At 42.2% G+C, this 26,947-nt stretch overlaps 2 protein-coding genes across 8 annotated transcripts in view; one reads left to right on the top strand and one right to left on the bottom strand.

Annotated features, from left to right (window-relative positions):
• The window catches only part of nf1a (neurofibromin 1a), a 306,791-nt gene that overhangs the window by 195,998 nt on the left and 83,846 nt on the right, over positions 1 to 26,947 (top strand). The gene's annotated exons all lie outside the window — the stretch shown is intronic.
• On the bottom strand, positions 624 to 11,488 carry LOC144606233 (uncharacterized). The gene is made up of 2 exons (XM_078422142.1): positions 11,367 to 11,488; positions 624 to 4,187 (listed from the first exon to the last, which is right to left on the bottom strand). The coding sequence occupies exon 2, from the start codon at positions 4,127 to 4,129 to the stop codon at positions 3,128 to 3,130; it is 1,002 nt and encodes a 333-aa protein (XP_078278268.1). The 5' UTR covers positions 4,130 to 4,187; positions 11,367 to 11,488; the 3' UTR covers positions 624 to 3,127.

Genomic DNA, 26,947 nt, shown 5'->3' with positions numbered 1-26,947 from the left:
AGGCTCATTAAATGGGCTTTTCGATGAATGGGTCATTCATCTTTCCCCAAGCCCATTTTGAAAGTTGCTAATTAAATTTGATTGATTGCCTATTTTAAGCTCAAGAAATATTGTATTGAGAATTGTAATTGAGCTAAATTGGGCGTATCTTCACGATTGGATATCGACCTTTGTCCAACCATTTGTCTATCATAAAAACCCTTCTGTGTCTGCCAATTACTTGCCCCTCCTGCCTCTTCTAACTTTCTCCCCCCCCCCCCCCCCCCCCCCCTACAATCAGTCTGAAGAAGGATCCTGACCCGAAACATCACCTATCCATGTGTAAGAAAGATTTGTGGATGCTGGTTTAAATCGAAGGTAGACACAGAATTCTTCTGAAGAAGGGTCTCGACCCATAAAGTCACCCATTCCTTCTCTCCTGCCTGCCTGACCCGCTGAGGTTACTCCAGCACTTTGAGTCTATTTGATAGCTGTCCTGATTATATTCTCCATGTTATGTCATTTTCTTTGCTTCCATTTGACATAAAATAGCACAAAGAGCTTTCAACTCAAATACCATCGTGTAATGCGTATTCTGTCTAATTTGAGATGCATTTAATGAACACTCAAGCCAATGCCGTTTTTGAATTTATTACATTTTTTTGGTGTACAGTAACATGCAAAACTTGGTGATTAACAAATGCAGATCTTGCATAACATCGTTAAATGTATCTTGAAATCTAGAATGCCACAGAAATGCTTGTTAGTTAGAAATTGGTTTTTGAAATGCATCACCTTTCCATTGTCCCCTTTGTCTCTTGGTGGCATATTTAATTGCCTTGCTGATGAATTTAAAAGTTTAAACGGTGTCTAAAATGGCAACCATAGCAGGAAGGAGTATTTTATTTCTCAAATAAAAATAGAGGAAATTGTGGTTTTTGCCCATGTCACATTGTACAAATGTTTTTCCATGGCAAGTTGGCGGCGAGGTAGTGGGGAGGGAATTATTTACATCTGTCTGTGGTTCGATTTTAAACTGCACCAAAATTGTTGATGCGCTGAACAGTGGTGTTATCTAAATTTACAGCAAGATCTGGATCAGTTGGGGAGGTGGGTCAAGGAATGTCAAATGGAATTTAACTCTGACAAGTGTTGTGTGTCAAACCAGGGCAGGTCCTATGCATAAATGGTGCGTTATCTGGGAGATTAATCCAGGAAATGGCAGGTGGAATTTAATTTGGACAAATGAGAGTTGTTATATTTTGTTGCATTTCGTTTAGTTAATCCAGATCAGGACTTGCACACTAATTGGAAAGTCTCTGGAGAGTGATGTACAATGCAGAGACCAAGGGATGCAAGTACATAGTTTCCTGAAAGGCAACACAGATTGTCACGGTGGTGAAGTAGGCGTTTGCCATTCTTTGGTCAGGGCATTAAGCACAGGAGTTGGTAGGTCATGTTACAACTTGACGTCACTCACGAGACCACACTTTTGGCTGCAGTTCTGGTCGCCCAGCTATAGGAAAGATGTTATTAAGCTGGGAAAGTGTGGAGAAAGATTCACAATAATGTAACCAGGATTGGGGCCGCTTGAACGCAATGCTTTCTTTCCCCCCTGGAGCACAGGAGGCTGAGGGGTGACCTTATTAGATGTATATAAAATCCTGAATGGCATATGGATTGCTCAGTCTTTCTCCTTGGGTAGAGGTGCCCAAAATTAGAGAGCATAGATTTAAAGTGAGGGATGAAGGATTGAGAGGGGACCTGAAGGACACCTTTTTAGCACAGAGTGGTGGGAAAATGGAATGAGGAAGGGTCTGAAGAAGGGTCTCGACCTGAAATGTCACCCATTCCTTCTCTCCTGAGATGCTGCCTGACCTGCTGAGTTACTCCAGCATTTTGTGACTAAATACCTTCGAGCTATGAATACTGGTACAATTACAATGTTTAAAAGCCATTTGGCCAGTTATTTATATAGAAAAGATTTTGTGGGAAATGCAAGCAAATGATTGGCTCAGATAATTTGGTCGGCATGGATGAGTTGGGCCGACAACCCTGTTTTTATGTGTGTGTGTATATATATATATATATATATATATATATATATATATATATATATATATACTCAATTCCAGGCACAGAATTTAAAAGCTTGTGCTTAATTTTCTTAACTAGTGTGTCCACAGAACTTGGTGGAACTACAAAATGCATTCTTGCACAGTTTGGTTTAGATTTATTATTGTTGTGTGCAGAGGTAATGTAAAAAGCTTAGTTTTGCATGCTATCCAAACAGATCAGATATAGTAGTATACATAAATACAATCATGTCAACTCAAGAATAATAGAGGGGAAGATACAGAGTGCAGAGTATAGTTCTCAGCATTGTAGCGCATCAGTTCCATCGACAAACTCCAATGTCCACTATGGGGTAGAGGTGAAATGGGCAGTACCCCTGAATAACCACTTATTGCTTAACTGTAAGTGGTGTTTTATTTTACATTTTTAACTTTAAAATTGCTTTGCCATCTCAATAGAGAAAATGCTGCATTTACAATAGCATTATTACAGTAGTATTAACTTTAATGATGCAAGCGATGATCATTCTTGCACTCCTTTTGAGATATTGGTGTTGCTTGTGTTTGTTCATAGTTGACTTCCCATCACTCAATGTTGAATGATTGCTGAAAAATGGATTGGTGACCAGGTAATCAAAAAGAAGCGTGCTAAAATTCTCCTCTATTAATTAATTGCCCTTTGTTCAGGAATGTGTGAGTGAAAAAAAATTGAAATATTGACTTCAATATCTGAAAATATTTTTTTTAAACGATGAAATCTGTTTAACCACATTTTTAACTAAACCAAAAGCAGAAGTGCAGCAACAAGATTGCAACGCCGAGGAAATTTTGCATTTGTATTCATGAACCCACATCTAACTTGCATATTAGGAAGAAGCAATATTTTGTACTTTTGGTAAAATGGATAATTTTACCACATCTAATTTAAAAATGCAGCATGCATCTGCTGATGCACAAAAGCACTTGCTGTCGAAAGCCTGCTTCAGAAGAAAGTGACTCTGGGCCCACTTTGGAGAACCTTGCTTTCCACTCAAGTGAACTGAAGCAAACACCTGATCCTTTCAAAGCTCCCATTAGAGAGGGGGAGGCAACTCAGAATTATTCACAAGATCCACAATATCCATTGGCGGAGGAGACAAATCAGAATTGTTTAAATCTGCATCAGTGAGACCTTCTGATAACTTTGAAGTCTCTGTATCTGTTGCAGGCGGTGGAGGCTGCAGGTCATCTTCATCCGGAATATCGTGTTCCTCGAGCAGTGGTAGGAATTCTTGACTCGTTGTTTTAGCTAAAGCCGGAGGTTCTTTTGCGGTTTCATTATCCCCTTTGACGTCAGCAGACAGTGCCTTTCCTTCTGTCTCAGATGAAGCCAAATTATTGACCCCTTCATTCGCCTGCACCTCCATGCTATAGTTATCCAGTAAGGAATCACGTTTTGCCTTTTTCGAGAGGAAGCTGGTGAGCGAGGGGCGCTTTGTTGGAGCAGCACCACCATCACCGCCTTCATCTGGATGTTCCCGATCATTACTAACTGGGCAAGTTCCTGCCCATGGCGTGTCCTGCACATTATAATTTCTCGAGCATCTTTTCACCAACAGGATCCCAATTATGCTGATCACCAGAAGCAGCAATAGCCCTCCAATGATGCAAGCGATGATCATGCTTGCGTTCATGTTGGTGCCTTGGTCTTTGTTCCCTTGGTTTGTGGTTGACTCCCTCCTCACTGGAGGAGTCAAAATCTCAGTATTGTGATCAACTGTTGTCACAGGCGAAGTTGGTGGAGAGGCCGAACTTGAAACAGATGTCTCCGATGAATGGTTTAATACAGTTTGTGAGGTGTTGGAAGATGTAGACATCAAATCGGAAGTGGTGTTGGGAAGATCACTTGTCTGTCCAGTTGCATTCAGCATATTCATGGTTGTCAAAGGTATCGGAGGTGTTGGGGTACTTGATGATGCAGTCATAGTTGTATTTAGTTCTTCTGTTGAAATGGGGGAGGTTGCGTGGTTGAGGTCATTTTGTGTGTTCAGGCCATTGACTAGCAGTGCCAATATAGTCAACTGAATTACAACCATGTTAGTTTTGAAGATGAAGGATTTCAAAGTCCGAGAACAGATGATGACTTTTCAGTTCCTGAAAGAATGAAAAAGATGATTTATTTTGGTACATTTTTTGTGTGATTGCAGTAAAAATGTTTTTACTTAAAGATGAGATAAATATACAGAGGTATAGGCAGCATAGCGACACGGTGGCGCAGCGGTAGAGTTGCTGCCTTACAGCGAATGCAGCGCCGGAGACTCAGGTTCGATCCTGACTACGGGTGCTGTACTGTGAGGAGTTTGTACGTTCTCCCCGTGACCTGCGTGGGTTTTCTCCAAGATCTTCGGTTTCCTCCCACACTCCAAAGACGTACAGGTAGGTTAATTGACTGGGTAAAATGTAAAAAAATTGTCCCTAGTGTGTGTAGGATAGTGTTAATGTGCGGGGATCGCTGGGCGGTGCGGACTTGGTGGGCCGAAAAGACCTGTTTCCGCGCTGTATCTGAAATATGAAATAATAAATATGAAATACAGTTCAATGATGCACTTTAAAAAAATCATCCCATTAAGCTGGTTTAGCTGTGCCTGTTCTTGACCTGCTTGCGACAGTAAATATTTTTGCCATGTCCAAAACCAAATCCAAAATGTGACAGTGTTTTGCTGAGTGAACTGCAGGTATTTATTCACGTGTGTGGTGGCAGGATTAAGATTTGATTCATAAATGAAGTCCAGAGGTAAAACACAAAAATGCTCCTTTTGTTTCAGTGTTGATGTTACAGCCACAAGATAAGATTAAGGCAAATTTAATTTTAATTACTTGACATGTTTTCTCCAATAATGAATAAGTGTTTTTAAATGTTTCGATCAATTTTTACTTGGATTTTGAGTTCTTCTGAATCCGAGGAATAAAATTGCATTGAAATAAGAACAACTTTGACACAAAGCTGAGTTGGAACATGGCTTTTGCCCTGAGCCATTATCTTCAGTTGGAGAACAAAAAGTGCTCGAGTAACTCAGTGGGTCAGGCAGCATATCCAGAGGACATGGGTAGGCGATGTTTTGGCCCACTGAGCCCACGCCGACCAATGATCGCCCATTTACATTAGTGCAATGTTATCCCATGTTCGTATCTACTCCCTCCACATTAGGGGCAATTTGGAGGTTTTTATTAACCTGCATACCCCTACATCTATGGGAGGTGGATGGAAACCGGATTACCCGGGGGAAACGCACCTGGTCACAGGGTGAACATGCAACCCTACATGGATCGCACTTGACTTCAGGATCGAACCGGGGCATCTGACGCTTTGAGGCTAAAGCTCTTTCAGCTGCGCCACTTTGCCACCCTTGTTAATTTACTTAGTGCAATTGGTATTAATTTGTGGTTTCAGAGCTGACCTCTTCTGTGATGAATGCAAATAGCATTCTTCCTTTATGAAGACAGGTGAGAAGGTCATGATGGTTTTGCCATTCTGCACTGACTAGCATTTCCTGAGCTAAGGAAACGGGCAACTTCGAGACTGCTCACGACACATTCAAGCTTAACAAGCAACTTGGCCAATTGCACTTCTCCTTTGAGAGGTCTTTCATCCTGTATCGTTGGAAGAGGATGATTTCACAATGCAAGCGACATTTTTAAATACATTCTGTTCACACCCTTGGGATACCTAATTTCATATTGACCCATATTGCTTAGTCAATAAAATCCGTGCATCATTTAAAAAAAAACATCTTGGATTTTGAACTTGCTCATTGAGAATCGTCTGCTTAGTCAGCATCTTATGTGGAATTGCTGTCACATGCTTCTCACAGTACATTGATTTTGAATTAAGGCAAAGCAACTATTCTTCAGAATCTCTAATGCATCAACACCTTTTGGGAGGATCTTTGGCCAGAAATTAGGAACCCAAAAAAAATGAAAGCAGGAGTAGTAGTGGGATATTCTGTCCTTCAGCTTGCTCTGGCGTTCATCGGGTTTCATCCACCTCAGCACTATTTTCCAGCACTATCACCATATCCCTTGACATCCATTAATCTATTTCTTTCTTTTTTGAATGAGCACATTTAGTGAGTCTCTTCAGGTCTCTGGGTATAGTATTTTAAATGGTTCACTACCCAACAAGTAAATACATTTCTCCCCATGTTAATTCAATGCTGCTTCCCCCTTATTCTGAGACTGTGCTCCCTGGTTGTCTAAAGTCAAGGGAAACATCTTCCCTGCAACCAGCCTGTGAAGCTCATGAAAAATTGTCTGCAGAAGGGTCTCGACCCGAAACGTCGCCTATTTCTTTTCTCCAGAAATGCTGTCTGACCCGCTGAGTTGTTCCAGTGTCTATCTTCGATTTAAACCAGCATTTGCAGTTCCTTCCTGCACATGAAAACATTTGTTGGTTTGTATGACATCTTCTTTCATTCTTCTGAACCCTATAAGATGTAATCACAGTAGGAAAATAACTGCAGATGCTGTTACAAATCGAAGGGATCACAAAATGCTGGAGTAACTCAGCAGGCCAGGCAGCATCTGAGGAGAGAAGGAATGGGTGACATTTCGGGTTGAGACCCTTCTTCAGATTGAAGAAGGGTCTTGACCTGAAACGTCACCCATTTCTTCTCTCCTGAGATGCTGCCTGACCTGCTGAGTTACTCCAGCATTTTGTGATCCCTTCAAGATATAGTCACAGTCAGCACAGTCTCTATTCCTACACCAAATTCGGCGTCCTTGGAATTGTTGCTGCATTCCCTCCATGGCAACTACATAATTCCAACACTCGAGGGAATCTCACCAAGGCAATGTGTTTCTTGCCCCTAAAGTCAAACCCTTTGGTCATAAAGGCTGACAAACCATCAGTTAATGCACATGTGCTTTGGTTTTTAGTGATGTGTGTACTAGCAAACCGTAGTGCTTTGAACATCAATGCCACCCAAATTCTCACTCTGACAAAAGCTCTGATTTTCTGTAATGTTCACCTCTTATTTTTCTACATTGTATCTCATTTGCCATGACCTTGTCCACTCACTCGGCTTGTCCGTATACCTCTAAACCTTCTTTTGCATCCGATGTTTTGAATGCTTCAATGGGATCTTAAAGTGCCATTCCAACAGGGGTGTAATAATTTAAAGGGATGTGTACCTGTGAGGGCATATTGAAGGAGAGCTATGTTTCTGCTTTTTATCAAGAATGGATAATGCCAACAACATGGGATGCTAACCCTAAAATATAAGATTATTTTTTGAAAAAAGCTGAAATATTGTGTTTTCAGCCATCTCTGGCATAAACATGTTTTCATGTCTTTTTGCAACTTGTGCCGTGCTTTACTTTATCCAGTTGTGCTGTTGGTTTGTGGAATCCTATCTTCACAACTTCTTTAAGCCAATGGTTGTAATCCAATTATTGAACCTGTGCTTTGTGTCCCTGATGCTGCCAGTTTTGTGCTTGTGAACCAGTTTGCAGTATGGATTGTGGCCAAAACTGGAGAGACTGCATCCACACTCTTGCTGTAGATCTGTAGTGTAAGCATACTAATAAATTGACTTTATCCATAATTTAATGTCTGTTTGTATTAGTATAATAGTTACTGAATGTCACAGGACAGTAAATGTGTTTGAAATGATGGCGCTGGTCTCGTACATAACATTTACACTCAGCCTCGCACCAATTTGTTCAAATACTTAAAACCCGCATTGGCAGAATGTAGGCATGAATAAATTGATGAACGATTGGCTGCAAACCTTTTTTTGTGTGTGATGTACTATAGCTACTGAGTGATTATTTAGGCATGATCCTAGTATTGAGAGTCGTACTAAAAACAGAACTGATTTAACATTTGGTGCATCTATTGTACATATAATTTGGTATCTAAGCAGAAAAATGATTAAAACATTTGTTTTAAGCATTGCGTATGTTACTTGGGTTCAATTCAGGTAAACTAGTTGCATGATAAAACAACTTACTGACTTTAACTAGCAAAACTTAATTGGAACTCGGAGTTAGAAGGCTGGTTTGGTGGAACTCCTCACTGAGGCCCCATCTTGTGTGATTCCTTCCTTCCTGAAGTGAGGTAGTCAGTAGCTGCTCCGAGCCGAGGGGACTTGACATCTGCTTCCTTTCAAGGATTACCACCCCGGTATAGGGAGCTTTAGTTTTAACTGATGCAACCAACTTGGCTGCAAATGTTATGTTTATTTTAGTTCAGTTATAGCACGGAAGCAGGCCCTTCGACCCACCAACACCTCACCAACCCGCACATTAACACTATCCTACACACATGAGGGACAATTTCCACTTATAGCAAGCCAATTAACCTACAAACTGATACGTCTTTGGAGTTTGGGAGGAGACCGAAGATTTCGGAGAAAACCCACATGGTCACGGGGAGAACGCGCACATTCCGTACAGCCAACACCTGTAGTCGGGATGGAACCCGGGTCTCTGGCATTGCAAGCGCTGTAAGGCAGCAACTCTACCGCTGCGCCACCGTGCTGCCCCGTGGCTCAGGAGACGTTGGTCTTTTTTGGGGGCTTTTTCCAAGTTGGAAAGGCGCTTGGTAAGAGAAATCTACGTTGCATTGTCTATAAAATGGCTGACATGGGTGTAACTTCCCCAACCTGTTACAGTCTGCACATAGAGTACACCCAAGCAATTATATTAATGTAGTAAAATACAAAGTACCGAAGGAATGGATAGGTGACATTTTGGGTTGGGACCCGTCATCAGACTACATTGGAAAATAAATATGTAATTAATTATATTATTTTATCTATTTGTGTGCCATTGTAGTGATGCATAATTTCGTATCACTTTTCCACCCTGTGCTTGCCCACCCCATTACGAGGAATTTCTTCAGCTCAGAAATTCCATCTTGTGACTGCCCTGACTACTGTTGCTTACATTCATTGTCATATTTTAAAAGCAAAATTGACAGAAGCAATGTTGCAAGATGGTCATTGATTAATTTCGCATGCTTTACATCCTCAGGAGATTCCAAAACACTTCCACAATTCATTAAGATGGAGATACAAAGCATTTGAACAGGTACATGGATAGGAAAGTTTCAGAGGGATATGGGCCAAAAGTGGGCGGATGGGCCTGGTGCAGATGGAACATCATAAGGTCATCAGTGATAGGAGCAGAATTAGGCCATTTGGCCCTTCAAGTCCACTCCTATTCAATCATGGCTGATCTATCTCTTCCCTCCTAATCCCATTCTCCTGCCTTCTCCCCATAACCTCTGACACCTGTACTAATCAAACATCTCTCTATCTCTGCCTTAAGAAAATATCCACTGACCTGGCCTCCACAGTCTTCTGTGGCAAATAATTCCACAGATTCACCACCCTCTAACTAAATAAATTTCTTCTCGTGTCCTTCCCAAAAGAACGTCCTTTAATTCTGAGGCCATGACCTCTAGTACTAGACTCTCCCACTAGTGAAAACATCTTCTCCACATCCACTCTATCCAAGCCTTTCACCATTCTGTATGTTTCAATGAGGTCCCCCCTCATTCTTCTGAACTCCAGCGAGTGCAGGTCCAGTGCCGACAAACGCTCATCACAGGTTAACCTACTCATTCCTGGGATCATTCTTGTAAATTAGGCATCTAGATTGGCATGGGCAAGTTGGGCAGAAGGGCCTGTTTCAGTGTTGTATGGCCCCATGAAACTTACTATGACAAGGAACTGGAGGTGCTGGAATCTTGAGCAAAACACAAGGTGCTGGAGGAACTTCGTGGTTCAGGCAGTATCAGTGGAAGGAATGGGCAGATGATGCTTTTGGTCTGAGGAAACAAAGGTCTCGGACTTTCTTTAATCGGATTTTACTGGATCTTGTACTAAACGTTATTCATGTTATTCCCCTTATCATATGCATGTACACTGTGGATGGCTTGATTGTAATCATGTATTGTTTTTCTGCTGACTGGTCAACACGCAGCAAAAGCTTTTCACTGTACCTCGGTACACGTGACAGTAAACTAAACTAAGCCGAGGGTCCCAACGTGAAATATCACCTGTCCATTCCCTCCACGGATGCTGCCTGACCTGCTGAGTTCCTCCAGCACTCAGTGTTTGCCACAATTCATTAATTGCCTTTTGAAGTCATTGTTTTATTACAGAGAATATCGCCTATCTCAAAGGCCCACAAGACATGAGATAATGGATGGCCAATCGTGCCAAAAGATCCTTTGTGTCCCATGGTGGGTGGTGATTTTTCTTTAGCGGGAAGTTAACACCTTCGATAATGAAACATTGTTTCAGTACTGCAATGTGTTAGTGTTTGAGAGAGTTTTAAATGGGATTTGAACACAATATTAGGACCCAAAGGTAACCAGTGAGCCACAGCTGATAAGAGAAAACTGCAATAGTTCAAATTAATACTTTTGCTTTCTTAATGAGATGAGCATATAATTGTTTTTGTGTAGGAAGGAACTGCAGATTTTGGTTTAAGCCGAAGATAGACACAAAATGCTGGAGTAACTCAGGCAATATCTCTGGAGAGAAGAAATGGGTGACGTTTCGGGTCGAGACCCAGTCTGGTGAAGGGTCGCGACCCGGAATGTCACCCATTTAATTGTTTTTCGTTGAAGTAGAAAAACCACAAAATATTTGATTGATAATTGGTGCCATTTAAAAACATGTGCGTCTGGCCAGATATTTCCTCGCTGTTAAAGACTGCAACTTGACTCAAATTGCTGCTGTGTTTGGTTGTTCAACACTCATTGTTCTTAGAAGAAAAAGCAATTAATTATACTGAGTGCCCTGAGAGATTTTGAATGAATAACATTATATAAATTCGTAATAAATCCATTTACATATAAATAAACAATAAATTATTTTCAATGGACAATAAAAGTGTTAATATACATCACAAGCTAACTTTGGATCTGCCAGGTATTCAGATTAATGAACCTTGTAATAGCTAATAGCTACTTATTAAGATTGATAGCATCAAGTGGATTTGAGACAGAATTGAAGCTGTTTAGGTTTACAATAACATTGAACCCTTGAACAATCTGCCATTCACTGATCCAGCCAACAGGTAATTTGAATGATACTACAGTACAGTCAGATAATCAACAATAGGATTGTTGTTTTGTCAAGGACTATTTGCTTATCTCATTCCTTCAGCCACCCCCACGCATTTGTCTTGGCCCCCTTTGCTCATCTGCCTCACTCAACTGACGCATCTGGGATCGCAAATTAACAGCTAGTTTTTCCATTGCTAGTTAATCCATGCCTTTGTCAAAATAAAATCGCACATGCTTTTGAAAAGACTTACCACAGACGGAGCTTGGACTTGGTGCCTGAAGAGTGTGTCTGATACTGCTGTTTCTTGGTTATCACTCTTAATATATAGAACCCCTTAAGATTGATCACTTTGCATTTACTGTCACGCAAGTACTTAAATGGATATTTCAAACCAATCAAGTTTGGTATTGTGCTGTCACTTGTTAATTTTGAGGTTTTAGTAAAAGGGAAGTAAGAGCACTCAATGTACGTTCTCCGGATGTGAAGAAATTAGTAGCAGTCTTGCGCGTTTGCAAATAAAACCTGGTCGAAAATCCATGAAAGATTAAACAATAAATGCCTCATTTGTAAAATGTTGCTTGCTTCTCGTGCCATAGTCAATGAGACCATATTTACAGTAAACCTATTTGTGATGTTTTAATTTGCTCTTGCTCTCTCTCTCAAGTTAGCCAAGGTTGAACATTTATGTGCAGTTACACAACCTTTGCTGGTGCAACTCTGCACTCAATATGGTTCTTCTGCGAAAGATTGCGCCTGATTCTCTCTTCCTCTAACCAAGTTGCTGTTTGATTGTAAAGTAATTCATTTGCAAGTTTAGTTTTGAATAAAAGTTGTTGAAGTGAGTGGAAAGTAAGATTGTTTTTTTTTTAAAGAGGTGAATTTCAAACTCTCATGCAACGCTCGCGAGCTTGTTTTCCATTGTCATGTTCTAACCAAAAGCTCTTGAATAAGATAGTGACAGGATGTTTCAATGATGGAAGGACTAGTAAAGAGGAAACGTCAAGATAGATGTTATTAAGTGGAAGAAGGTGCTTTTCCTTCTCTTTCCTCACACTGTATGTCGGTACTCATGACTATTAATAATGACAAACCAAATAAATTCAACCAAACAGTATTGTCAATGCAATTCACACCCAGGCCTCACTAAAGACCCTTCCAATTAAAATGTTTATCTAGGTTTCAAGGGAAACCAATGCATCTATTTCATGTCCTCTCCCCTCTTTACCTTTTCTGTTCTGTTCTCATAGTGTGTAGTTCAGTGACGCACGTGGAAACAGGCTCTCCGGCCCACCGAGTCTGCACCAACCAGCGATCACCCACACACTAGTTCTCTCCTGCACACGAAGGAGAATTTACAGAAGCCAATTGATCTACCTACGTGCACATCTTTGGAGTGTGGGAGAAAACCGGAGCACCCGGAGCAAACCGATGCGGTCACGGAGAATGTGCAAACTCCGTCCAGACAGCACCAGTAGTCGGGTTCGAACATGGGTCACTGGTGCCCAGGCATCAACTCTATAACTCTGCGCCACTTTGTCTGTCCCTTCTGTACGTTGCAGAAATCCAACTGATTCCTCAACGGCTGTTTGGGTTGAATGCATTTTGAGTCCACCATACCACTTGTTTCTTAAAGTATCCAGAAGTTCCTGTTTGGGATTGCAGTAATTGAGAGAACAACTGCAGTTAATTGTATTCCTCAGAGATAAAAATACGTGAACACTTGTGGCTTAATCATTTTTGAGCGTGGAGCTCATTTACCAGTGCCAGTCATTTGACACTCATTCATCACCCATTCCTCCTATCCAGAGATGCCGCATGTCTCACTGAGTTACTCCAGCATTTCGTGCCTATCTTCAGTGTAAACCAGCATCTGCAGTTCCTTCCTACACATTCGACACTCTGCTTTGTCTCTAGCACTCTTACTGTCCCCTGTGGCCTCGACTTCCTCAGAAGGCTTAGGAAGTTTCGCATGTCCCCGATAACTCTCACCAACGTCTACAGATGCACCACAGAGAGCATTTTATCATGATGCATCACACCCTGGTTTGGAAACAGCTCCATCCAAGACCGAAAGAAATTGCAACAAATTGTGGACGTAGCCCAGACCATCACACCAGCCAATCTCCATATTGGCTCCATTTATACCTCCCGCTTCCTTGGCAAGGCCAGCAGCATAATCAAGGATGACTCGCACCCTGGCCACTTCCACCTCTCCTCCCCCATCAGGCAAAAGATATAGAAGTGTGAAAACGCACACCTCCAGATTCAGGGACAGTTTCTTCCCAGCTGTTATCAGGTGACTAAATAATCCTACCACAACCAGAGCGCAGTGCTGAACTACAATCTACCTATTTGGTGACCCTTGGACTATCCTTGATTGGACTTTGCTGACTTTACCTTGCACTAAACGTTATTCCCTTAAGAAGGGTCCTAAACCAAAACGTCACCCATTCCTTCTCTCCAGAGATGTTGCCTGTTCCGCCGAGTTACTCCAGCATTTTGTGTCTATCTTCCCTTATATCTATACTGTGTAAATGCCTCAAATGTAATCATCTATAGTCTTTCTGCTGACTGAATAGCACGCAACAAAAGCTTTTCAGTGTACCTCGGTACACATGAAAATAAACTCAACTGAACTGTTTATTTCTTACCAACTAAGCCCTATTTATGCAGTATCGAAGGGAAAGATGATGCATGAATTCATGGTGGTACAAGAGTAATGTCAGAACGATTGTTTCCACTCTATCTCCCCGGTATTCTCATTTGGTTTCATGGACCCAGCCTATATGAGGAAAAGTTCCCATGCAGGAACGTGCTAATAATTCGGGGGGGGGGGTTTTGTACATTGTCCTTGTTTAGGCCTCTTTTACCCTATTATGGGCATTGATGGTCACATATTTAAACTATTATTTTGTGTCATGCCACGTATATAAATAAGCTCAACTGTTTATGATCTACAATAATGACAGATGAAGCGATTGAGCACGGCATGTTTAGTAGGTTTGCAGATGACACTAAAGTGTGGCACCGTCGATAGCGATGGAAAAACTGCGGCAGGGTTTTGATCAGGTGGGCCGAGGAATGGTTAATGGAGTTTAATTCAGGTAAGTACAAGGTGTTGCATTTTGGGAACTCAAACCAGAGCAGCACCTTCACAGTGAATGGCAGAGCAGAGGGATCTGGGAGCGTTGGTACATAGTTCCTTGAAAGTGCCGTCACAGGTAGATAAGGGGGTCAAGAAGACCTTCGGCACATTGGCCTTCATTGCGTTTAGAAGTTGGGATGTTCCAGTTGTACTGGGCATTGGTGAGGCCACATTTGGAGTATTGTGTTCAGTTTTGCTCATGCTGTTACAGGAAAGATGTTAAGCAGGAAAGGGGGCAGAGAAGATGTACAAGGATGTTACCAGGGCACGAGGGCCTGAGGTTTAGGGAGAAGTTAAACAGGCTTGGGCTTTATTTCTTGGAACGTAGGAGGATGAGGGGTGATCTCACAGAGGTTTATAAGATCATGAGGTGAATAGATGGGTAAATGTACAGAGTAGGAGATTCAAGAACCAGTGGACATAGGTTTAAGGTGAGAGGAGAAATATCTAATTGGAACCTGTGGGGCAGCTTTTTCCACATAAAGGGTGGTGGGTACATGGGATGAGCTGCCAGAGAATGCCAACCACAAGCAAGTGGGACGAGTGTAGATTGGGCATCTTGGCTAGTGTAGGCAAGTTGGGCCAAAGGGACTGTTTCCATGCTGTGCGACAGAATGAGGGGTGATTTTGTTGAAAAATAAATGGTGAATGTTATTGACAGCAGATGCTGAGAGGATGTTACTCCAAGTGAGATAATCCCGAACCAGCGGGTGGCCTACTTCAGATGGAGTTGACGAGGTATTTCTTGAAGTCTATGAATCTTTGCCATCCTCTACCCCCCAGCGGGTTGCAGAGACTGAGCCATTGAAGATTTTCAATGTAGAGCTTCAAGTATTTAAACGACTGAGAAGATATGGAGAGAGGGAAGGACAGTGACCTTGGATAAGCCTGGGTCTTTTTGAATGGCAAAGTAGGCTCAAGAACGAGGCACGAGGTGGCACGGTGGCGCAAGTGGTAGAGTTGCTGCCTTGCAGTGCCGGAGACCTGAGTGCGATCCTGACTATGGGTGCCGCCTGTACGGAGTTTGTACGTACTCCCAGTGACCGAGTGGGTTTTCTCCGAGATCTTCGGTTTCTTCACACACACCAAAGATATACAGGTTTGTCAGTTAATTGGCTTGGTGTATGTGTGAAATTGTACCTAGTGTGTGTAAGATAGTGTTAATGTGTGGGGATCTCTCGGTGGGCTGAAGGGCCTGTGTCTGCGCTGTATCTCTAAACGAAACTAAAACTAAACTAAACGGTTGGGGATCTCCTACACCTTTTTCTTGTTATGATTCACATTTGCATTTTATTCATTTTTACCACCGTAAGCATTATCTGCTCATCAGTCCCCTTTTAGAAAATGGTTTTGTTGCAGTGGAAATAAGTGAATGGTGATAACTAAAAAATGCCTCTTCCTTTTCACAAAATGTGGGGTTTTTTTCCCTCCCACTGGCCATCTGGTCCTGACTGCAGAAGAGAAGTGTGTCAGGGGTAGAAGAGTGTCTTGTGGGGTTCCTAATTTTGCCATTTTGAAGCTCAGCGGTTTGATGGACGTTGGATTAGCGTAGATTGGATTAGTTTATTATCATATAAACCAGGGTGCAAAGAAATCCCACATGAACCTCGCCTGCAATAATGATAAACATTAATCGACAATAAATACAATGACAAGGGGAAACAAGACAAGCAGACAGGTGTAAATTGGAAGCGCAAAATCCGATTAGTGCAAAAGAATATTGAAGTATAAAAATGTAATGACTGAATGAGGTAGTTGGCAGCATATTGAAGAATGGTGAGTGAAAGAGGCGATTGGTTCAGTTGTCATAGAAGTGGGGAAGGAACTGCTCTTAAATGTGGATGTTCAAGCTTTCAAGTTCCTGTATCCTGAGTTAGTTTTCGCTCTTAGGGCTAAAGGAATGAAGGGATATGGGGAGAAAGCAGGAACGGGGTACTGATTTTAGATGATCAGCCGTGATCATATTGAATGGCGGTTCTGGCTCGAAGGGCTGAATGGCCTAATCCTGCACCTATTTTTCTGTACTTCTGTCATCAACCAGAAGGTTAGTGGAGAGAAACAGGAATAGCCAACCTGACATTCAGCCTTGACAATACCTCCAATTTCCCTGATGCAACGCTCCGTGAAGATGGACAGGATGGAAGGAAGTAACAAATGTGTAATGGACTGGGTCGTGTTCATGTCTCACTGCAGGATCTGGTGGCTAAGGCGAGCACAGTTGCCATTCCAGACTGACGTGCATCCTCTTTGCACATTTTCCATTACGCATCTGTACTGGTTTGAGAGAATTGTTATGGACATGCCAAATCCTCTCGTATATCAAAGGAAACGATGCACTGATATGCTTTCTGGATCACCTGTGCGAAGGGTCCTGGTTAGGTTGCTGGTAATGTGGGGGCCAAGAGATTTAAAGCTGTCGACCATCTCTGCAGCAGCTCCAGTGACGAGGGCAGGGTTGTGGTCACTTCCTCAGATCAACAACCAACTCTCTTGTCTTGCTGACGTTAAGTGCTGGTTTATTGTCCTGACATCATGACACCAGAAAATGTTTTGATGGAGCATCAAGCTTACAGTCTTCCCTGACCACCAAACTCACCCTTATTTTTACCAGCCCAGCAGAAAGTGGCGAAACCAGAAACATGTTAAGCAATGTTACCCCACCTTGTCTTTGTACTGCTGTTCTATCCTGGGAGCTTGTTGAAATGCTGAATGGATCCATTTCATTCCTCTTTTGTTCTGGTAAGGCCACTCTGCACAAAAATTAGGTCTGTATTAGGTTTGTATCTTTAGTTTTTCATTCATCCTCATTGCCATGATTTGTTGATGGATACAGCTCTGTTTTTTCGTCTCATTAAATTTCATTAGCACGCATGTTTCTGCCAGCAGATTATGCAATGTGTTTAGCATGCCGCTTCAACACCATTGCTCCATAAGTAATTATTTGCAAGAAATAAGGGGAATGTGTGATTGAAATGCAGGGTTTGCACCGTTATTTCTTTGTTGTGCACGGTACACCATGTTTAGTTTGTCATGTGTATAGATTAAGTGGGGAAAAAATATCGTTAATACTGAATGCAGTCTTTGTTACTTTGACAACTGTGAAGTTCTCCCCTTGTATGTATAAACAAATCTTCATGGATGCCAGAATAACTCCACACGATGTCAAATGAGGTTTACCTCTGTCTGAAAACTGACAAGCCAAAGCATTTTGTCTGCTCCATTGCGAAATCTCCTCAAAGTCTGCCTACTTTGAAGAAGTGCTCCTGCTCTCTCCGCCGAGAGTTCTGCAACATACTCTGTGTCTCGTTTTCACACATTACCCTTCATTATCTCTGTCTCCCTCTCCCCTGATTCTGTCTGAAGAAGGGTCTCGACCCGAAATGTCACCCATTCCTTCCATGCAGTGATGCTGCTGTCCCGCGAAGTTACTCTGGCATTTTGTGTTTATCTTTGGTGTAAACCAGCATCTGCAGTTCCTTCCTGCACATGCCGAAGCTAGGAACTGCTTCAGCTTTTCAAAATGTTAAAATAGAGATGAATTTGAGTATGAAGTTGAAACATTATTAGAGACTACATCGATAAATGTGCACACACATTCGGTTGCGTATTTATTCACTCATCTGTTAGCTATTATCTATCTGGAGACATTTGGATCTAGGAACCTCTGGACGAGGTGAGTTAACTAATCTTAGCAAAGTAATAGTTTATGTGGCAGCACAATTGGCATTGATTCTCTTGACTGGAAGGGAGGTTTTAAACGATCCACCAAAATGAGAATTCTGTCGATGTTTCACTGCAATCTCTATGGTGAAGGAGATGCAATTCACTGCAGATGCTGAAATCTTGAGTTAAAAAGAACACAAACTGCTGGAGAAACTCAGCAGGTCAAGCAGCATCTGTGGAGGGAAACGGACAGACAAAGTTTCAGGTTGAAATCTTCAGACGGAAGAAAGGTCCCAAACCAAAATATGTTCTGTCTATTGTTTGCAAGAAACAGGCCCTCTAGCTCACAGAGTCCGCACCGACCAGCAATTCCCCGCACATTAACACAAACCTGCATTCAACAGGGACAATTTACATTTATACCAAGCTAACTAACCTACAAACCTGTAGGTCTTTGGAGTGTGAGAGGAAACCGAAGATCTCAGAGAATACCCACGAAAGTCACGGGAAGAACGTGCAAACTCCATACAGACAGCACCCATTGTCAGGATTGAACCCGGGTCTCTAGCGCTGTAAGGCAGCAACTCTACCACTGCGCCACTGTATGCTTTATAAAACATGGCCCATCCTTTTTCTCCAGTGATACTGCCTGATGCGTGGAGTTACTCCAGCAGTTAGTGTTTATCTATCATACATGGGTTAGGTTGCAAAAATGTTTTTGTGACGCTTTATGTTGAAGGCTGCCTGTGCTATTGAATTAAGTATCAGGCCAACTCTTTTTCTTAAATAGCAAACATTATAAAATTCCTTGTTTTTTTTTTCCAAGACACTTTTTAACTGAACCAATCTGGCATCACCATTTCTTCAACTGATATTTGTATCTCTGTGGACTTTGTCCAAAAGCTGCTTAACACTCTCCAGACCCCACAAAAAAACAGTCATACTGGAGACATTCAGCAGGCCAGGCAGCATCGCTAAATGGAAAGAGAAACAGAATTAACACTTCAGGTCAAGAACCATAGACGATAGGTGCAGGAGTAGGCTATTCGGCCCTTCGAGCCAGCACCGCCATTCAATGTGATCATGGCTGATCATTCACAATCAGTACCCTGTTCCTGCCCTCTCCCCATACCCCCTGACTCTGCAATCATTAAGAGTTCTATCTAGCTCTTTCTTGAAAGCATCCAGAAAATTGCCCTCCATTGCCTTCTGAGGCATAGAATTCTACAGATTTACAACTCTGAGTGAAAAAGTTTTTCCTCATCTCCGTTCTAAATGGCCTACCCCTTATTCTTAAACTGTGGCCCCTGGTTCTGGACTCCCCCAACTTTGGGAACATGTTTCCTGCCTCTAGCGTGTCCAATCCCTTAATAATCTTATATTTTTCAATAAGATCTCCTCTCATCCTTCTAAATTCCAGTGTATACAAGCCTAGTCACATCAGTCTTTCATACGACATACGACAATCCCGCCATCCCGGGACTTTGTTAGTTGAAGAACCTGGAGTCACACCGATGTTTATTTGGGTTCTGGTAGGAGACATATCTTGCATTTTCTATTTTTGTTTCAGATTTCCAGCATCTGTAGTCATATTTTGAAAATTACGTCTCGTATTTGTTCATAATTTATTTTGCACTGTGGGCGACACAGTGGTGCAGCTGGGAGAGCTGCTGTCTCACTGCTCCAGACACCCGTGTTTGATCCTGACCTCAGGTGCTGTCTATGTGGAGTTTGCAAGTTCTCGCTGTGTCCTTATGGGTATCCTCCGGTTACTCCAATTTCCTCTCACATCCCAAAGACGTGCGGGTTTGTCAGTTAATTGGCCACTGTAAATTGCCTCCAGGGTGCAGGGAGTGGATGTGAAAGTGGGATAACATGGAACTAGTGTGGGGCTTTGTAAATTGCTCCGAATGTGCAGGGAATAGATGGGAAGGTGGGATAACGTAGGACTAGTGTGTGAGCCTGCAGTCAATGGTCGGCATGCACTCGGTGGGCTGAAGGGCCTGCTTCCATGTTGTATCTCTAAACTCTAAACACTGCCATTGGTTTGAAAGCCCACGGTCATAAAATAATCTCTGGATTGACGAATCCAGTATTTCACATTTTATCCATTTAAATATAATCTTGAGCGTGTTTCAACTGCATGTTTTATGGTGACAGTAATTTCGACTAGAGGGAGATAATTCTCAAGCACTGAATGATCTTCCACTCCTCTTAGTGGCCGATTAGAGTAATGTTAATCCGTGTCTTCCTGTTACTCACCAAACCATAAAAGCTTAGCCATGCGATCTAAAACCAACAGAATCAAACTTTGTGTGCCGAATTTAGGTCAGGCATACATCCTGCTAAAACATTGAGGTGTGTGTCAGGCTGGGTTCTGGCAATTCTGGTTCAATACTTTACCCAAATCAGGATGATTCGCTTAAAGTCTGTTCATGTCCATTATCAACATATATACGGGCTCACACAGCCTAACTTGCCCATGCCGTCCGTCCAAGATGCTCCATCTGCACTGGGCCCACCAGCCCGTGTTTAGCCCATATCCTTCTAAACCTTTCCTATCCATGTACCTGTCCAAATGTCTTTTAAATGTTGTTATAGTATGTGCCTCAACCACCTCCTCAGGGTTTTTGATTCCCTTACCCTGGGTAAAAAACCCTATCTGTTCCAATATGCAGCGTGGCAATTTTTTCCCCCTTGTTTTCTGAAGGTGTTTTGGGCCAGGTTTAGAAAGGGATGGTTGATTGTGTCAGGTTTATGCTGGGTTTTAATTTTATCCCCAAGCAAACCTCTGTGCATTCCCACTAATAGCTAGGTTGGCTATTAAGAATAGCTTTGTGCATATTTTGTTAGAAAATGTGTGATTTTAAGGCAGTGTTAATTGTACTCTGTTCATAAGAAAACTGAAATGGAATAACAAACATTTCATAGGTAGGTCAACGTTGGTTCGCTTGGGCAGCTTACAGCCCAGTGGTATGACTTTTGATTTCTCTCACTTCAGGTAGCCCTGACATTCCCTCTCTCTCTATCCCTCCCCCACCCAAGTCGCACTAGCTTCTCATTTTCACCCCACCAACAGCTAACAACGGCCTGTTTCCTCTATCATCGTTACTTTTTTGCATATCTTTCATTCATTGTTCTTTATCTCTCCACATCACCGTCTATATCTCTTGTTTCCCTTATCCCTAACCAGTCTGAAGAAGGGTCTCAACCCGAAACATCACCCATTCCTTCCGTCCAGAGATGCTGCCCGTCCCGCTGAGGTACTCCAGCTTTTTGTGTCAAGAGTGTTTTATTGTCATATGTCCCAGATAGAACAATGAAATTCTTACTTGCTGCAGCACAACAGAATATGTAAACATAGTACACTGTAAACAAAATGATAAACGAGAGAGAAAACAAATAGTTCAGTGTTTATATTATATACACACACACACACACACACACACACACACACACACATTCAAAAAATAAACACTAGTAGTGCAATAATAATAATCTATGTAGTTCAGAGCTTATTTGAGGTTGTGTTTAATAGCCTGATGGCTGTCGGGAAGAAGCTGTTCCTGAACCTGGACATTACAGTTTTCAGCCTCCTGTACCTTCTTCCTGATGGCAGGGGTGAAATGTGGCCAGGAGGGTGTGGGTCTCTGATTTGAGGCAGCGACCGATAAATCCCTTCGATGATGGTGTCTATCTTCGGTTAAAAGAACTGCCAAGTAATGTTTCAGGCTTGAACCTTGAACTGGAAGATTTTATTCATTCAAAGCATCTTTAAAAAATCTCTCTCATTCAGTTTTAGATATAGTGTGTGAAATATGCATCAGGTAAATTATTAGACACAAAATGCTGGAGTAACTCAGCGGGACAGGCAGCATCTCTGGAGAGAAGGAATGGGTGACATTTTGGGTCGAGACCCTTCTTCAGATCCGAAAGGTCACCCATTCTTTCTCTCCAGAGATGCTGCCTGTCCCACTGAGTTATTCCAGCATTTTATGTCTTATATTTGAATTAAACCAGCATCTGCAGTTCTTTCCTACACAGGGAAATTATTGGTCTTTGTTTTGCAAAGTTATGGGAATGTGAGATTAAATGGAGGGCTTCTTTAAGTAATTATCTCGGGTGTCTAAATCCAGATGAGCACTTTTCTGTCTCCTTTAAGACTCATCAATCTTCTTCCGAATTAACATGACACCGTAACTCCATTTAAGACAAAATAATGAATGGAGGAAAACATTCATTTCCCATATTCCCTTACATTTAGTGAACCTGCAAGATGCTTCAAGTAGCAGGTGAACTTCCAAATGTCCTTACCCGAAGTGTCACGTATCTATGTTCATCAGAGAGGATGCCTGACCTGCTGAGTTACTTTAGCACTTTGTGTACATTATTAGTTCAGTCAGGCTCAACTATCTTGGTCCTGTTGCCGTTTATCACTTACCTCCATTGATCATTTTTTACCAACATTTATCACTTCACTAATTGTATATTATCCTAGTTACAGACTGTAGGACAGTCAAAAATGAAGGAGCGTAGAACTGAATGCTCCAGACACTTCACACAGTAACTTTAATCCCCAGGTGAGGCTGACAGTCTCATGACTGGGCCTCCTTATTTAGGTATTTCTCTGTTTTGCCTTAGAGTTCTGTTATCTCTGTTATCACATTAATGGACAGCTCTTTTTGCCTGCCATTGACGCCCTGGGTGTCAATGGAGATGTCTGAGAGTGGACGTTGTTGTTTGTGAATACACTGCAGCCAGCTGGCCACTGTTGTGTTGCTTTCCACTTGTTCTGCCTTTGAGACTGTGATCTCATGCTCGTCTGGTTCCAGCCTGTAGTCGTGCTTATTCATTGCTAAGGATGTCTCCTGAACAATTCCTGATTTAGAATTCGGCGATCAGTCAATGCTGGAGACTCGCTCCTCCGATTAAGTCATTGTCAATCTCTTTGCTTCTATTTTCTAACATTCCCAGACATTACTGATCCTTTATGTAGCGACCACTACATATCTGAGAAGGCGACGCGTATTGCCCATTGTTTTATTCCTCAGTGTTTGTTTTCACCCTCTCACTGCCACGATCCTTGCTTATATTAGTAAATAAAATTGGACCAGGGCCAATGAAACAAAAACTTGAAAACGTCCGACGGGATCTTCTGTTTGGAATATTTTCAGCGAATAATTGGGCGGTGCAGTCACCATGTTTCAAGAACTCTTGTCGAGCATTCATTTATAAGAGGAGGCGGTGATGAAACTAATCTTGAAGCAAAAAAAATGCAGATGTTGGAAATCTGAAATAAAAGCAGAAAAGGCTACAAATACTCGGCAAGTGGGGCGGCACCTATGGAGTGGGGAATGCAGTTATTTTTCTCTTGGTTCTGATGATAGGTCATTGGTCTGAAACAGAAACAATAGACCACTCTCCTCAGATGCCACTGGGCACTTCTGAGTCGCATTTTCTGTTTTCTTTGTCTGCAGCAGTTCCTTGGGCCGAGGATTGATTCCTTTCACTACAGTGTGTTGTGAGCTGGCTAAAAGTTCAATGGATCATCTGTAGAACTGATCAGATGTGGAATGGATGGTCCTGACACAGTGGGTGGGTGGGTAGTAGGGTTGCCAACTTCCTCACTCCCAAATACAGGACAAGGTGACTTCACCGCCCCGCGCCCCACGTGACCTCACCCAGCCAGCGGCCACATGCTCCCGCTCCACCAATGGCGGCCGCCTTTGGTGGAGTGGGAGCACTTGGCCGCTGGCTGGGTGAGGTCACGTGGGGCGCGGGGCGGTGACGTCACCTTATGTCCCTTATTTGGAAGTGAGGAAGTTGGCAACCCTACTAATACAGGACAAGGGCGGTCCCATACGGGACAAACTAATTTAGCCCAAAATACGAGATGTGCTGGCTAATACGGAACAGTTGGCAACCCTAGTGGATAGATAGCAGGGGAAAAGGTACTCCCCTTGTGTGATTTAAATTAGGAAGCTGCTCTTCCATTTTCCACAGCAAAGGATTTCCATGAATCAATAAGACTTTTCATGGAGAGGTTGGAACATCCTGAAAGCATTTCTTCTCACCACCTGATAGTTTCTTAATGTGAAGAAGCTTGTACATCTGTTTTTGGTGTATATTGTTGAGCAGGCTCATTGTAGCTTGCTGTGGAGTTAGATCTTAAATGCTGTGGAATTTGGTCATGGTTTGGTTATCCTGCCAGCGGATATGAATGATTTATTGGCAGCGATATTGGCATCTATCCTGTATATGTAAAGGCCTGCTCTTCGGAGCCCATGCCTGAAGTGCAGACCATGAGTGCCAGGTTTGGTATTTTAAACACACTTCTCCTTAAATGGTGAAAGGTGTTCTTAGTATACTAGAAATAGTGGTTGAAGCAGATATGATCTGCATTTAAAAGACTTTTACATCGGCTCATGGTCATGCAGGGAACGGAGGGATATGGGTTATATGCAGGGAGATAAGTGATAAGTCTTGGCATCATGTTCTGCACAGGCATTGTGGGCCGAAAGGCTTGTTCTTGTGCTTTACTGTTGTGTGCTCTAAGATCATAAGGTTACTGATGTTCTCTTGGATCTCATGCTGGACGTTTACTGTCACAGATAGTGGGAAATGGGGGCCGTTGTGAAGCAGGAGCAGTTGGTAGTTCATTGTAAATGTTTCATATAATGCCCTTGCATGTTTCTTGACAAATGAACAAATGATTTGAAGCTCAGCCTCTGCATGTGAGCAGCGCCTGCTTATTGCTGCCCTTTAACATTGTTTGGAGCGGCCTTGGTTCTTGAATAAAGGTGATTGAGGTTCAACAGTTTTACTAAATTGCTAAAAAATGTACAAATATAAGCAGAAGTCCAACTAGTTTTGTAGAAATGATTACAAGGTTTTATTTTCAGTTTATTTCTACACATGTGTAGAAATATTTCTACAGATGTGTTAGGAGAAGTTCACCACTTTACTTAACCACCAGTTCTCAAAATATCAGCCGTTCCAACAGTTGAGTTATTTGCAACATTTTTGCATTAAGTATAGCCTTGAGGTTTAGCATATCAATCTGATTCAATAAACCCTCTTCCTCTTATTTACCTTTTTAATCAAACAAATCAGTTCGATTCTTTGATCTAAATTTTGCAATTGGAAAATTAAAACCTGAGGCTTTCTGAACCTCGCCTATTTTGTTTTAAGTGAATTTTAGTGCCACAACAACCAACCTTGTCGATCTTTTGCTTGCATGTGTAATAATTGTTTGTCACCGTACAGGTGGTTTCTTTGAACAGAGAACTTTAAAAAAATGTATAGCACAGAAACAGGCCCTCTGGTCCACAATATCTGTGCAGAGCATGATGCCATAATAAACTGATCTCCTCTACCTGTAAATGTTCCATATCCCTCCAAACCCTGCATATTCATTAAACGCCACTATCGTATCTGCCTCCATAATCACTCCTGGCAGTGTGTTAACAGGGATATTAAAGTCTGCATTAACATTGAATATCTAGCTGTATTTTTTTGGTGTAGGTTTATGCCACCAAGAATATACACAAAGGTATGCTCCTATAATCTCAGTTAATATAGGGAATTATAGAGTCAGAATGATCAGAATAACTATTGGTATCCATGGTCTTTGTCTTATTAGTTGATCTGGCTGATACATGGGCTTTAATGCTAAGTATGGATAGGTTAGAAGTTCTGAAGAAGGGTCTCAACCCGAAACGTTACCCATTCCTTCTCTCCCGAGATGCTGCATGACCCGCTGAGTACTCCAGCATTGTGTGTCTACCTTAGGTTGGAAGTTAACCTGAGTTTAAGAGACTATTGTAAACTCAACGACTTTCTTATCACTCCTCATTCATTGAACACTTCATTCATCAGATGTCGATCCACCACAGCTTTGGTCGGTTTTGGGCTGGAAACAAAAGTGATCTGGATCTTGCTGAGTGTGCTAGCTGCCTACACGCACTGTTGAGATCCGCATCTAGCCTGCATCTACATCTATCCGCAGACCTACTTTTCAGGAGGCTTTTATGTTGTCAAGTGGAACATAGAACATAGAATAGAACAGCACCGGAATGAGCTTGTTGGCCCACAATGTTTATGCTGACCATGATGCCAAGTTAAACTAATCTCATCTGCCTCGACATGAGTCATATCCTTCTAATCCCCACACTTCTATGTGCCCATCCCAAAGCCTCATAAATACAACTATTGTATGTCCCTCCACCACCATCCCTGGCCTCCACCACTCTGAGTAACGTGCACCGCATATCTGCATTAAACCTTTCCCCTCTCACCTTATAGCTACGCCCTCTAGTGCTGGGCATTTCCACCCTCGGAAAATGGTTCTGACTGTCTGCCCGATCTATGTCTCTCATAATTTTAGATAATTTTATCGTCACCTCAACCTACGATGTTCCAAAGAAACTATTCATGTGTTTGTCTATCCTCTCCTAGTAGCAGCTTGGATTCATCTTCATCTTTCAAAGGCCTGACTTCTTCAAGCAAGATGTTGGTGTCCTTTAATCCAAGCAGCATTCTGGTTAACCACCTCTGCACTCTCTCCAAAGCATCCACATCTTCCTGGTAACAGGGTGACCAGAACTGCACACAGCACTCCAAATATGACCTAACCAAAGTCCTATAAAGCTGCAACATGACTTCTTGGCTCTTAATCTCTGATTAATGAAGGCAAGCATACCATACACCACCTTTGCCACTCTACCTACATGTGTTTGGGTTTGCTGTTTGTCAATTTGGAACACTTCGCATGTCGGTAATCCTGAGTATTGCAATGAGCTCCGCGAATGAGAAGTGTTGCAAATCAACAGCACTTCTACCAGCATTTTAAAACATTGTTTTAATAAAGCACCATTAATATGGAAAAACATCCCAAGGCTCTTCATTGAGCAAAAAGACAAACATTTCTGATGTAAAATTAGGACCTGCAAGAAAAGCTTGGGAAAGCACCTTTCCTCAAAGGATTGATGTGCCAATTATTATTTATGTTGGTTTATCCCCTT

This window comes from Rhinoraja longicauda, chromosome 26, assembly GCF_053455715.1.
Source record: "Rhinoraja longicauda isolate Sanriku21f chromosome 26, sRhiLon1.1, whole genome shotgun sequence".
Lineage (NCBI taxonomy): Eukaryota > Metazoa > Chordata > Chondrichthyes > Rajiformes > Arhynchobatidae > Rhinoraja > Rhinoraja longicauda.
This window is presented reverse-complemented; position numbering and strand designations above follow the sequence as displayed.